Source organism: Rhinolophus sinicus, chromosome 14 (genome assembly GCF_057876585.1).
Source record: "Rhinolophus sinicus isolate RSI-liver-muscle chromosome 14, RSI-T2T, whole genome shotgun sequence".
Classification (NCBI taxonomy): domain Eukaryota; kingdom Metazoa; phylum Chordata; class Mammalia; order Chiroptera; family Rhinolophidae; genus Rhinolophus; species Rhinolophus sinicus.
In genome coordinates this window covers 16,372,200-16,386,045 of record NC_142514.1, presented here as the reverse complement: position 1 = coordinate 16,386,045, position 13,846 = coordinate 16,372,200, and the positions used below count along the sequence as shown (strand labels likewise).

The following is a 13,846-nucleotide window of genomic DNA, read 5'->3' as shown; positions in this document are numbered from 1 at the left end:
AGTAGCCGGGCAGCCCTTGGACAGGGGTCACAATCTTAGGTGCACATTAGAATCACGCAGGAATTTCTCAAAATCCCGATGCCCGGGCCACGCCCCAGACAAATCAGAATATCTGAGCCTGGACATTCGTGGTTTTAAATGTCCTTGGGGATCCGGTACGCAGCCAGGATGAGAAGCACCCTAAAATGAATTCACTCTAGAGTGAGCATTCGCAAAACCTTCTTCAGACGCCCACCCTCACCCCACACCACCCCAGCCTGTCACCTTCAAACTCTCAAGCACTTTGCACGTAAATGCCAATGGTGTCCTCCGGGTGGGGGTGGTCGGGGAGAGGGGAGGGGAGAAGGGTGCCCCACCCACCCCTTTCCATCCTCCGCTTCCCAGTGATCAAGCTGATCTCTGGCTGGAACGTTGACATCCTCGAACGAGGGGAAGTGCGGCTTTGGCTGGAAGTGGAAAAGTTATCTCCGGCCGCTGAGCTGCATCTCATCTTCAACGAGAAGGAGATCTTCAGCTCACCGGTAATTGGAACTCAAGATTCCTTAATTGAGGTTCCCTGCCCAGCATGCGGCCTCTCCCGTCAGTGGTTCCCCACCGGCTGGCAGCGCCCCCTAGCGGACATTTCAGAACTGACCACATACTTTGGCTGTCACAGTGACAGTGTAAGGTTGGGGACAGGTGGCAGGGACATTAGATGCCCGCCAACGTGAGAGACGATCCCACAAACAAAGAATTTCCCACGCCCCCTACAACTTTTGAATGTGCTGCCAGACATTCTTTAGATGAAAAACCTACATTCATGTTTATAATTATCCAAGCCCAGACCCTGACTCTGAAATATAAATACAGAGAATTTCTGCAGAGTTTTAATATACACTGAATAGAGAGTTTTTATTCTAGTAGACAGTTCACCTATGCTCTTTCATTCATTTCCCTGTTCTTGTACAGAATAGTTTTGATCTTTTTGCTTTTCTTCTCTTAAATTCAAACCAATTAATTATAAATCAGTGCGGCATGGGTGAAATTATGTCTGAACACCTGCATATTACCTTATTTCTTCTTCCTATACAGTTTTGGTATTCCATTATATTTTTAAATGATGTGTGTGCATAAGTTGTATTAGTTGAACCATATGAGTTGCCTATGTTCAACTGTTTTACTTACAAACATGACAATTTCAATCTCATGAGAGATTTAATCATGAGATCATAGTATTTGTGAATTTCATCTCCAGAGGGTAAAATGGCATCAGAAACTAAGTGTTATAGAGAAGGGTGCTGGTTCTGACGAGAAGAAAGAACTCAGGGCTAGATATCAGAAGACTAATATATATTCCCTGGGGGTTGCAGGTCCCTTCACCTTTCTGTACCTCTGTTTCTGCATCTATACAATGAGGCTGGTTGTCCCAGAATCAGGAGGAGCAAATGAGAAAATAGATTTGAAAGTTCTGCTTAAAGATTAAACATGACCTTGGCACATGGTAGAGGAAGTGTTACAAAGTCTGGATTCTTGGTACACAGCATTGGGACTATCAGTGGCCTCCATAGAAAAATAAAATAAAACTAGATGGCTCCCTCAAATCATACACGCAAATAAGGCCAGAGGGACTAAGGTCCTAAATCTAGAAAAGAAAACATTTAAAAACTGTTCAAATATGAAAAAACATAAATGAGTGTTAATTCTGAGTAGCAAGTGCATAGGTTTTGTAAATATGATCCTTTATAGTTTTATGGAAAATTGCAAAAGAAGTAAAAAGTAACCCAAAAAAATGTGGCACAGTAGGGGGTTGGTGCTTATTCTTAATTGCAATTAATTCAAGCATTCCGGAAGTGTTTCAGTGCCCGCTGGGCCTCAGGGTGCTCTGGGGACATGGTGCGGGGAGAGCCCCACTCTATAAGCAGCACAGGGTGATCTAGGGCCTCTCCCCATTTCGTAAGGCTTCTAACTCTGCACATATCACCCCCCAAGTCTAACTGCACCCCAATTTTTGCCCCACAATACAAATTCCCTGGGATAGGAAAAGGGCAAAAATGACTCTCCAGGTTTGTTCTCCCCAGAACCGCAAAATCAATTTTGAACGAGAGAAGGGCCTGGTGGAAGTGATCATGGAGAACTTGGCTGAGGAAGACAAAGGATCGTATACCGCTCAGCTCCGAGATGGGAAAGCCAAAAACCAGATCACACTGGCACTGGTGGATGACGGTCAGCCCTGCCTGCCTGCCCCATGCTCCCAGCCTCAGCTCTTGGCTCTAGGGTCTTCTGACCACCCTGATGCCCCTTTCTGGACCTGCACTTTTCTTGGCTCATGCCAGTCGCTCCCTATGTGTTCACAGATTTTGACAAACTTCTAAGGAAGGCGGATGCTAAGAGAAGAGACTGGAAGAGGAAACAGGGTAAGAGTTGCTGGGGTGAAATTCAAAACCTGGGCCACCAGGCCAGTGGTGGGTGCCTGAGAACTGCTGGGCTCCTGAGGGAGGGCCGCTGCAATTCAATCCAGTTCCGCTGCCCCTGTGCCAAAACGAAACAGCACTTGCCCAACTCGGAGAGCGAATGTCTCCTTAAATTTTGCGCCCTAAGTGCCTCCTTTGCCTCACTCAAGTCCCCACCCTGGTGAGGGCAGAATCTGACACTAGCTGCCCTAACCCCAGCTGGCTCCCTGTCTCGCCACCAGGTGGCGCCCTGGCTGAGCCTGACGCTCTGATCCGTGGGCGTGTTTGTTTTGCATTCTCAGGTCCCTATTTCGAGGAGCTCTTGCAGTGGAAGGTCACAGAGGACTGCCAAGTGCTGCTGACGTGCAAGGCAAATCCCCGCCCCTACCTCCAGCCCTGCCCCCAGGCCCAGCGGGGCGAAATCTGTGGCTTGTCCCAAGCTGGTGGCAATCCTTGCCCCCCACTCCCCAAAATTCAGTACCCTGTTCTTGGCTGATCTCCACACCTGGGAAGTAGACTCAGGGAGACTGCATTTAACCAGAAAACAAAGCCACCCGTCTGCAGAGCCCAGGGGGCAGAATTAGTGTGAGATGGGGCAGCCTTGGCTAGATCTCCAAGCTGCACTGGGAAGCCGTGTGTGGAGCCAGGGGTCTGAGAGCAAGCGAGGAGTCTATATGTTGAGGTAGTTCTCTGGTGACTAGTGGCAGCCTTGTCCAGACACTGTGCTCAGTGCTTCAGAGCATTATTTTGTTTCATCTGCCTCACAAGCATCTGTGAGACAGGCATTATAATCCCCACTTCCTGGATGAGAAAACAAATGGGGAAATAAGTCAAGATCAAGAGGTAGTGCCTAGAGTCTGTCTGACTCCAAAGCTGGTGCTTCTTCTCAGCACCCTGCAGCCTTGTTAGGGAACTGGGAGAGGGGAGGGGAGGAGAGAGTGCGCTCCCAGAAGCATATTCATTCAGCAAACTCAAAGACCTACTGTGTGCCAGGCACTCTGCAAGGCACTAGGCATGCAATGAGGAGGAAGTGGTCTTCTTAGGCCTCTGGGAGCCCACAGGTTGAAGCAGGCTCATCAGAAAACAGCGTGCTTCCTGCTGTGATCGAGACATGCAGGCAATTGATTAATCACCTGGCGGGGCACTCTGGGGTACTTCAAGGAAGGCTTCCTAGAAGAGGTGACATCTAACTCCAGTCTTTAAGACACATAGGTGGTTACAAGGAAAAATAGAGTAGGGAGGGGATGAAGAGGCAGAGGGAACACCATTAGAAAAAGTCCAGACTTGAAGCCAGCAGAGGAGACATCGTTTGAGGCTGAGACGTATTGTGACAGTGTATATGTATAGGAGGCTAGAGGGTGAGGGGCAACAAGTCACATTTGCAAGAAAAAAGTTCTGATGAGCTGAGTTATTACTTAAAAAAGGAAAGCCTGACGGAGCCTCATTTTCCACCTTTCTCAGGTGACCAACACAAAGAAGGAAACCTGTTTCCAGTGGTTCTTCCAGAAGAAAGAGATGCCGGACGGTCAGTATGACTCGCAGACTGGAGCAGGGCTTCTCTGCATTGAAGAGGTAAGTGCAGCCCCGACTTCTAGGCTTATACCCTCTGGGCAGTGCCAGGAGCACTGGGTGGGGAGCCAGAAGCAGGGCCAGGATTAGGGTGAGACAAGTGAGGCACTCAGCTCAGGTACAAAATTTAAGGTCACTAAAAACTCTGTAATCAAGATAAATGATATTTCTTGCAATATTTTTAAAAATCAAAATTAATGCAAAAAAGAAAAAAGGCCTTGGGGGAAACAATACCAATATATTAAATAAAGACAGATTCAGTAATATCAGTTTTTCCTTGTGTTTGAACTCCAGTCCTGGCCCTGCCACTGACCGTGTGGCTTTGGGTTAGTCATTGTTCTTTGACCTCAGCTTTCATCTGTAACATAAGCAGAGAGAAAGGGATGCTCTCTCAAAGATTCCTTCCTGCCCAGACAGTCTAGAATTTCACACAGGAAGGCTGTCTCCGCGTGAGGCCCGATCTGGGCAGAGCAAAGCGGGCCTGGAGCTCAATTCTCCCACCCACGTCTTCCCTGTGGCCTCCGAGGAGTGTGACCTGGTTAAGGCAGAAGCGCAAGGCTTTCTCTCAAACATTCAGTTTTTCTGCCCTGCTGCTGATTTCTCTGGCCTCACTGGATGCCGAGGAGGACTGGGGCAAATACAGGTTTGCTGACAAGGAGAGAAATGATGATTTCAGGGTACTCTCCCAAATCCTGACCAGGACAAGGTCAAGTTGGCCTTTCTCATCACGGTGCAAGCTTCTCACTCAGGGCTTGGCATCAAGTAGGTGCTTAATAGCTACTGAGTCTTGTTATAATCACCTGGCCCATTGGTGCAGAGCTTTCTGGCTTCCAAAGTGTTACCTCCTTTGATCGTCACAGCAGTGGTAGCACATAGCTGGGGCAAGGATTATGCTACCATTTTAGATGAGTAAACTGAGGCTCAGAGGGTTTAAGTACAAAGGCACCAGGCTAGAGAGTGGGGGAGAGATGTCCCTCCAGTCACCCTCTTCGAGGTGTGGCTGGGACTTTGGAAACTTCACTGGGGGGAGGGAAGGGACTTAGGAGTGGACGCTTGGGGTCCAGCCCTTCAATCCCCAGGTTAAGAGCTACTTGTACCTTGGATCCTGCCTCGAAGCACACTGTAGAAATGGGCAGGGTGGGAGGGGCCCTTTGAGGGGACAGGGAGGCAGATATCACTCCCCAGTCCCTGAAGGAGACGTTGTGTAATGAGAGGTCATTCTGACCTCTGGACCTTGCTTTAGGTATAACGCAAGTTATTACTTTATTGAGTATTGGTTCAGTCTTCATTTTGGGGTTGATAAGCATTTGCCAGAGAGGACCCCCCTTGTCCTGGGCAAAAGAACACACTTCCTTTTGGAGAAGTACAGAGGGATTCCTCCTTCCAGGGCCGCACGGAGCAGGGTAGCCCAGGTGGAGGGTGTGCCACGCTCAGACAAGCTCCACAAGGAGGGATCACTGCTCCATTCGGAGCAGCTGCCTGGAAATCCAAATGTGAGGCGTCGTTCTGTCCTCAACTCCCCCACCCCACCACATGCCCAGACCCAGATAAGCCCTGAGCTGAAATCAGAGGGCACTGGAGCTGGAAGGAGCCTTACAGCTCACCCATTACAGATGGATAAACTGAGGCCCAGGGAGGCGAAGGGTCTAGCCTGATATCACACAGAGAGCTAGGGTCGGCCTAGAGCCCAGGCTGACTTGCTGTCCATCGCTCCTTCTGGAACCCATGCTGACACCGCCTTCACTCATCCTTCTTTCTAGCTGTCCAAAAAGGACATGGGAACATATAGAGCAGTGGTTTCTGATGACCGTGGTTTGGATGAAACTATACTGGACCTCACAGGAGATGGTAGGTGCTGACGATGTTGGAGATGGTCCAGGAGGGTCGTGGGGAGATTACACTGAGCCAAGAGACTGTGATATGACCTGTAGGGTAAAATGTATGGGACCCCATGTCACTTGGGGCAACTAAGGCACAGAGAGGTTAAGTGACTAGCCCAACGCTGTACAACTAGTCAGTGGGAGGGTGCCTGGTCTGTGTGACACTCATGCCCATGATTACTGCAACATACCACCGTGAGCCTAGGCTGCAAGACCCGAGCCCAAGTTCACTCCTCTGCCCCATCGTGGGCTCCTGGCTCTTTATCCAGCTGATTCGCTCAGCCAGCAAGAAAAGTATCAGGTCGACACATTTGTCCTCCATCCATGGTACCCCCTGCCCCACAATCACTGAGTGCCCCAGACCTCCGCCACCCCCAAGACATGGGACCTGTCCTGCAGAGCTCCCAATGCCCCGAGAGATGCCCATGAGCTCCACCACATTTTCCAAGGACATTCCCATCTTGGTGTGTCCATAGTGGGGCCTTACATCAGCTGACCATTCTCTCTGTCTCCCTCCAGCCCTGGATGCTGTCTTCACTGAACTGGGCAAGATTGGTGGTAAGCAAGCCCCTCTCTGCCCAGTCCTGCCCCAATGCCAAATCGCCTCCAGGGGACCTCCAACCAGCCTTGGCTCCCAGGGGTGGGTATAGTTTCCAACCTCAAATACTGGGGAAGAAGTTCCTGCCTCCCCACCACCACACCTCAAAAGCAGGGGCAAGCTAGAGGGCCCAAAATGTGCCACCCAGAGGATCTTAGGGGAGACCCACTCTTCTCCTCTGCCTCCCAGTCCTCTCTGCGACCCCATTGAAAATCCAAGGGACTGAAGAGGGGATCCGGATCTTCAGCAAGGTCAAGTACTACAACGTGGAGTACATGAAAACCACCTGGTTCCACAAGTAAGTCGCCTTGCCCTGGAGCCCTAGCCAGGCTGTAGGGGGCCCAGCACCTGCCCCAGCTCAGTCCCAAGGGGTCGGCAGACAGGTCTCCCACTGGTCCTGTTGTCCACAGAGGCAGTCAGGAATAGGGAACAAAAGGGAGATACCCCAGGGAAGGTGGGTACCCTGGTGGTAGGACCATTTTTCCAGAATATCCATGACCACAGAAGGACCATTGTCTTAGAGAAGCATCTGGAATTGGGGGAGGGAAAGGTGTAGGAACAAAGAAGAACCAGACAGTCAGATGGGACATGGTACCTTTGTGGGTCTCAGAAGCCTTAGCAAGGCAGCCAGGCTGAGGGGAGAGGTGCAGGCAGAGAGACCTGTGGGGCTGGCAACTAACTAAGAGCCAGGGCTTGAAGGCAGGATAGATAAGGTATCCACAGAGATTCCGCCGGGAACTAAGTGACCTCAGATAGTTTGAAAGCAGTTTTCCCAGTGTTTCTTGTCATTTGCATGCCTCAGCCTTGTGGAGCAGACATTGCCACACCCATTCCGTGGCGAAGGCTAGACTGACCTGGTCAAGTTTGTCAAATGAGTGAAAGCCATGGCCAAGTTGAATTTCAGGACAATTGAGGCTCCTTCTCTAGAGTTTCTGAGCCCTGTGACTGAGCCCAGATGTATCACTTCTGTAACCCAACACTAGGGACGTGGGCCAGGTGTCTCCAGGAATTAAAAAAAGAAGTTTTTATGGTTTCTGAGGGCTCGGGGAGAGTAACTGTGGAAAGAAATCCTGGAAGGGTTTAAGATGAGGAAAATGAAGAGGTGAGGAAGTGACTGATGGTCACTGACCCGGGAACATTCTTTCCTCAGAGTCCCAGCCTGCAGGACATGTCACAAATACAGACTCAGTCCCAAGGGGTTGGCACGTAGTTGATGAGCCACAGGATTTAATGAATGAATGGAAGGGTAGATGAGGAATGATGGATGGATAAATGATGAATGGATGAATGGATGGATATTTATGGAATGTCTCATGGATCGTCACCATCTTTAGCCCACAAATCTGGAAACAAAACTCTGATGAGAGGAGTTTGGGGCAGGGGACACCTATGGACCAGCAGACATACAGCCTGTTGGGGCAGTACTGATGGGCTGAGCCATGTTAACCATTTGTGTGCCCTCACATTCAGAGAGAAACGCCTGGAGAGCAGTGATCGAGTGAGGGCTGGCACCACCCTGGATGAGATCTGGCTTCACATCCTGGATCCCAAAGACTCAGACAAAGGCAAATACATCCTGGAGATAGCTGCCGGGAAGGAAGTTCGGCAACTCTCAGCTGATCTCTCCGGGCAAGGTGAGCTATCCATCTGTTTATCTTCAGTGAAACCTGTTTAGGAAAACCCAGTCTTTCGGGGGGACTCCCATCTCTGCACCCAATCCCGGCTTTGCCCCAAGAGAATACTGGAACAGGAGGGACTTGAGAGGCAGAAACAGTCAGCGCTAAGCCCTGTACCTGCAGGTCACAGAGGCAAAGGCCCTGACAATCCACTCCCCTCCCCCCTTTCCTTCTCGCAGCCTTTGATGACGCGTTGGCTGAGCACCAGAGACTGAAGTAAGTATCCTCTGTGTGTCTCAGTGTAAATCATAGGCCTGTGGGGTGTGGCATGCACTGTGCTCCCTTCCTGGGAGCCCCGGCCAGCTCTTCCTTTCCCTCGTTATCCCCTCACCCCCACCCTGAGCAGGACTGTCCTTTAACAATGGGAACCACGAGCCTTTTTCCCCTTTTTGTTTTTCAGAGCCTTGGCCATCATCGAGAAGAGTAAGTCCACCAGTATTTCTGTTGTTTTCATTTCTGAGTTTGGGGCGGCTTCCAAGAAACATGCTTCCTGGCAGGCTGCTGAAGTCCCCGTGGGGTCTGTGTGGCTCTGGGTTGTCATGCAGTTGCCAGGGAGACCTGGGCAGGGACAGTGTGAAAATAGATGATGAGGAGAGTGAGGGTACCAGAGACCGTGGGTGTGGAAGCGCCCCGCACAGGCCTAGGGCAATGTCAGGTGCAACAGCGAGTAGGACCCAACAGTCTGGGGACGGACAAGAACGAGACTGGGCTGGCCTTTCAGAGTGAGATGTGGGGAGGAGACGGCCTTAAAGCTGAAACTGGTTCTGGCTGTTGGGGCGCGGGGACTCATCTGATAGAGGACTCAAACCCAAACCCAGAGTGACATGGCACGCTCGCTCTCTGAGCGGCCCCAAAGCCACCACCAAGTCCATGCACTCGAGTGTCATCAGGTCTCCTCCGGCCAGTTATAAATCACCCAGAGGTAGAGGACTGACTTTCGGGTTCCACTGACCCCGCAGATCAGAAGTAGGAATTTCAATGAGGGAAAGATTTCTGGCGGCATAGCAAAGCAGCCCCTGACAATGAGACAACAAGGAAGGAAACTGAATTACTGTGAGAAACAGAAGAGAGAACTGAAACACTGCTAACTTGGGATCACCTGGGGGAGGGGAATTCACCCTGCATGGCGTCATTGTCCCCGAGTGTTTCCACTTGGCAGGAAGTGCAGGCCTCAGCATTCATAAATATAATCGGGAGGGGGCAATGGGGGTCTAAGTGGCCATGCAGTGAGGAGTTCTTGCAGGAGGGTGGCCACCTTGGTGGGAAGAGTGCAGCCCGGAGACCCCCCCTCAGCCTGCATCTTGCCAGGAGGAGAGCTGACATGATTGTTGAGGCTCTCAAACCCGCTATGCCGCCAGTCTAATCACTTACCCAGCAAGAACATCCCACCCCATCCTGGAACGCATGTCCCCAGCCAGGACACCTGTCCAGGACTCCAATAGAGAGAAGCTGAATTCACCATATATGGTTGTGGAATCAAGAGTCAACAAAAGTGGGTCATTTCACCCAGCTCTGAAGGAGGGCCTGGTGAACATTCAACAGTGTCCATCTCTAGGGCCTTCTCTCCACCACCCCAGTTCGGGGTCCTGCTCCCCTTATGTCCATTGGACAGACACCAGCCAATTCAGGCTCTTTGCGCTTCCCTGATCCGTGCTGTAGGGTTTGTGCTGCCCACCTCTCTGTTCGCACAGCCTCAATTGCAGCATAAGGAATATATTGACTTTCTGTGATTTACAACCACATTCTCTTCCTGCCCACCCACAATGGCCACTAGGTCCCCTCCTTGACCAGAATCAGTGTCCCAAAAGCTTCTGGCCCACTTTTCCTGGCCCCCCTCTTGGTTCGCTCCCTTAGCTGGCTCATCATGCCTGTTGTGTGCATTTTGCCATAGTAAGGCTCGGAGTAGCCTTATTTACATTCTTTCCCAGTCTCAAGGGGAGGGGTACCTCACTGTCACCTCCAGGTACCACTAATCATGACAATGACCTCAAGTCAATGGTGGAAACACATTCTGTCCCCTAGCTTCTGTTTATAAAGGCAAGGAAACATTTATAAATCTTTATAAATTTAAAGATTCCCACCCCAAAATGAGGAAAATAGAAAAAAGAAGCATTGCTTAAAAATAAGCCTCAACTCTGTGGCAACCTGCTTCTGGGCGGCAACATGCAGAAAAACATTCGTTACTGGGGGTCTCATTTTTCCATTCCAGATCGCGCCAAGGTGGTGAGGGGCCTGCCAGATGTGGCCACAATCATGGAAGATAAGGTACTGACCATGCCCAACCCACAACCAGCAGTCCCATGCTGTGTCCCCTTGCATGTCCATCAGAAATCATGAAACAAGGCAGCTCTGTGGGTTCCAGAGCCCAAGGGGCCAGTTCCGCCAGAGTCTGGCCAAATGACCACACCTCACTGGTCACAAGTAATGTAAAGGAAAGACCCTGAGCCAGAGGTCAGGACCGTTGGGGGTGCTTGCCCCAGCTCTGCCCCATCTCTCATGGTGGCCCTGGATGTCACGGAGCTGTCTGTGAACTTCAGTCTCCACAGGCGTTCAACTAGATGATCCCTAAAAGCCCTTCCAGGGCAGAAATTATGCAAGTCGAATATTCTAGAAAATGGTAGCTAACGTTATTATGGTACTTACTTTGTGCCAGGCACTATTCCTATGTATTACCTATTTTAGCTTGTTTAACCATCAAGGCCACATGAAATGGGGTATTATTACTAGTCACACTTTGTAGCTGAGGAACCTGAAGCCCAGAGAGGTTAAAGGACGTACCTAAGGTCACAAAGCTTGAAGAGGCAGAGCTGAGGCAGGTCAGCTCTAGGCTCTGAGTGTTTGACCATGAAACTAGAATTAGAGCTTAGTCAAGAATTTTCAAATTCCATTCATAAATCTTTGTATTAAAGCAATATAGCTTCATTTGCGTGGTAAGATCATAATGACATGTATACAACAAAAAGCAATAAAGCCATCCGCGGCAGGTAATTGCCAGAATAAGAAAAGCCTGAAATCCTAACGCGTAAGTATTCCTGTAGAAAAGTTGAGGATGGAGGATATGGGGTTAAAGTAAAATGTCTCTCCCTTTAATGTTATCGCTTCATGGGCTACGATAAAACACATGTAATGAATTTATCACAAGGAGCAGCTTGTGCTGGGAGCTCCCTGGGGGAGTCAAGATGAGTTCCAATGTCATTATAAGGAGGTAACCCAGCGTCCCCTTCCTGTCATTTCAGTCCCTGTGCCTCACCTGCATCATCTCAGGAGACCCCACCCCTGAAATCTCTTGGCTGAAGAATGACCAGCCTGTCACCTTCCTTGACCGCTACCACATGGAAGTGAGGGGATCAGAGGTCACCATCACCATCGACAAGGTCAACAGTGAGGACAGTGGGCGCTATGGAGTCTTTGTCAAGAACAAGTATGGCTCTGAGACGGGCCAGGTCACTATCAGCGTGTTCAAGCACGGGGAGGAGCCCACGGAGCTGAAGAAGATGTGACGGGCGTGTTTAGGCACAGCCTGAGGTCTAGTCTGCATGGACCAGTAGGGTCAACGAGTGCATCACGGGCCCAGGGAGCAGGGGGATAGGGGGAAGGGACAGGGTAGAAGCCAGGACACAGGGGTGGCATGGAGTGGACACACCAAAGTGGAACGGCAAAGACCTTGCTGGGGTCCCGAGAGGCCTCAGGCTGGTGGGCTCAGGACTGGACTTGGAATAGGAGACTCAGGTGCAAAACCCAGTTGCAATTCTACACTCTCCTTTCTTTCTCATCTATCAAATGGGGATTCCTACTCCTAGGGATTGTTTATAAAAAACCCTTTATAAACCATATACCAGTGGTTCTCAACAGTGGGCAATTTTGTCCCCCAGGGGACATTTGGCAATGTCTAAATTTGGGGTTGTCACAACTGGGGGTGACTACTGGTATCTAGTAGGTAGAGAGGCCAGGGATGCTGCTGAACACCACATGGAATATCCGACCCAAATGTCAATAGTGCCGAGACTGGTTAGCCCTACCAGAAACGGATATTTCACAACCTCCCTCTTTCAGGATATTGTATTTTCCATTCACATAAGTTCAACAAACATTCATTTTGAAGTCGAGCGTGTGCCAGGCTGAGGATGGCATTAGGAGCACAAAAATAAATAATACGCAGCCCTCATCCTCGAGGAGGCCTCAGCCCTTGGGGACAGTCAAACCTGGGTGCAAATGACTCCAGGACAAGGCAGATGATAAGGATTATAAAACAGGTCCAAATAAAGTGCCACTAGTGGTCAGAGGAGAGCAACAGAAGTTTGTCCCAACTGGGGAAAGTGGGCTTTGAAACACCTTCATGGAACTTGCAGAATTGGTATTAGAGCGTGAAAAATGAGTCCGATTTGGCGATGGTTATGGGAGGAGGGCATTTCAGGGGCAGAGCATTGTGAGAGCAAAGCTGAGGAGGTGTAGTGACACTGCCTTGGTGGCCTGGGTGGCTTTGGTGGCTTTGGATGAGAGTTGGATGACTTTCAGGACTTCTTCCCGCTTGGGGCCTCTGCCTGGTGCAACAGATACAGGTTGGCCTTGCTGGGTGGGCCTCAATTAGGAGCTGGGCATTTCACCACCCTCCAATTTCCTTTTTAAAAATATGATTTGCAGGGGGTGGGCGTTTATAAAGCTATAGATGTTTGTTGTAAAGTTTTGGAAACCCCTGAAAATGATAAAGGAGAAAATAAAAATCTTCTATACTCCCGACACCAGAAGATAACCCACCTCTGATTTCTGAAATGACTTCTGAACTTCAAGGTAAAATGAATCACTCCTACACTCACCACCTACACGTGTTTCATGCTGGGTGACTTGTATCCCCCAGTGACTCATGTTCTGGCTCATGGTGTACTCAGGCCACGTATTCAATGAAGGGGGTGGGGACCCGGGAGCCTGACCGTGCCCTTGCTGGGAATGAGTGTGGGGGAATTGTGCAGGTCTTGAAGGCAAACACAGCTTGGGTAATTCTTTTCCTTTCTCTGGGCCTCAATTTCCCACCTGTAAAACAAGAAGTCTGAAAGGTCATTTTCGAGGGACCTTTCAGCTGACACTGAGATCTTTATTACTTCCCAGAACTTAATTCTCGTTGCTTTTCTCTTCTCATGATGATGTGAGGAAGAAAAAGGCTCCATCCTCACCCACCCTCCCACTCTCATACTTGGCATCTCAGAAGAGAGATTTGGCTTCTTTCATGAGTCAATGAAAAATGTCAGATTTCAGAGAAATTGGAAAGCACAGTATCGACTTTCTCCTTAAAACCACAGCCTTCCATATGCTTACATGTGTACTTCATCTTCTCACAAAGCACCTTCCCTTCTCCTTCACTTTGTCATCACCCCAACGCAGGGAGGTAGACAGACAGCGCGATGATAGTAAATTACAGGGGCACAACGCTTAAAAGGTTGTAAAGCATTCTCATATCTCAGTGTTCATCAGATCCAATGGGACAGCTTCACTGACCCCATTTTTACAGATAATGGCAATTGAGAATCCGAACGGTAAATGGCAGAGTCAGGACAAGAACAAGAGTCCCTGGATCCTGCTTCAGAGGACGTTCTGCTCTGCCATGCTGCCCCTGAGCAATGCGGAGGGTACTCAGACCCCGGAGCCCAGAGCCCAGAGGTGAACCAATCACAAGTTCTCAATAAACACTTGAGAATTGCC

At 49.9% G+C, this 13,846-nt stretch overlaps 1 protein-coding gene across 1 annotated transcript in view; it reads left to right on the top strand.

The window, feature by feature from the left end:
* Positions 1-12,891, top strand: part of MYOM3 (myomesin 3) — a 49,743-nt gene extending 36,852 nt beyond the window's left edge. The window contains exons 25-37 of the mRNA XM_088790517.1: positions 385-521; positions 2,058-2,202; positions 2,334-2,393; positions 2,732-2,799; positions 3,891-4,001; positions 5,759-5,846; positions 6,398-6,436; positions 6,666-6,774; positions 7,947-8,110; positions 8,332-8,368; positions 8,553-8,575; positions 10,362-10,417; positions 11,389-12,891. Of these exons, the coding sequence (XP_088646643.1) occupies positions 385-521; positions 2,058-2,202; positions 2,334-2,393; positions 2,732-2,799; positions 3,891-4,001; positions 5,759-5,846; positions 6,398-6,436; positions 6,666-6,774; positions 7,947-8,110; positions 8,332-8,368; positions 8,553-8,575; positions 10,362-10,417; positions 11,389-11,652 (1,301 nt within the window). The 3' untranslated portion in view covers positions 11,653-12,891. The remainder of the gene's footprint in view (positions 1-384; positions 522-2,057; positions 2,203-2,333; positions 2,394-2,731; positions 2,800-3,890; positions 4,002-5,758; positions 5,847-6,397; positions 6,437-6,665; positions 6,775-7,946; positions 8,111-8,331; positions 8,369-8,552; positions 8,576-10,361; positions 10,418-11,388) is intronic.
* The last annotated feature ends 955 nt before the right edge of the window (positions 12,892-13,846 follow it).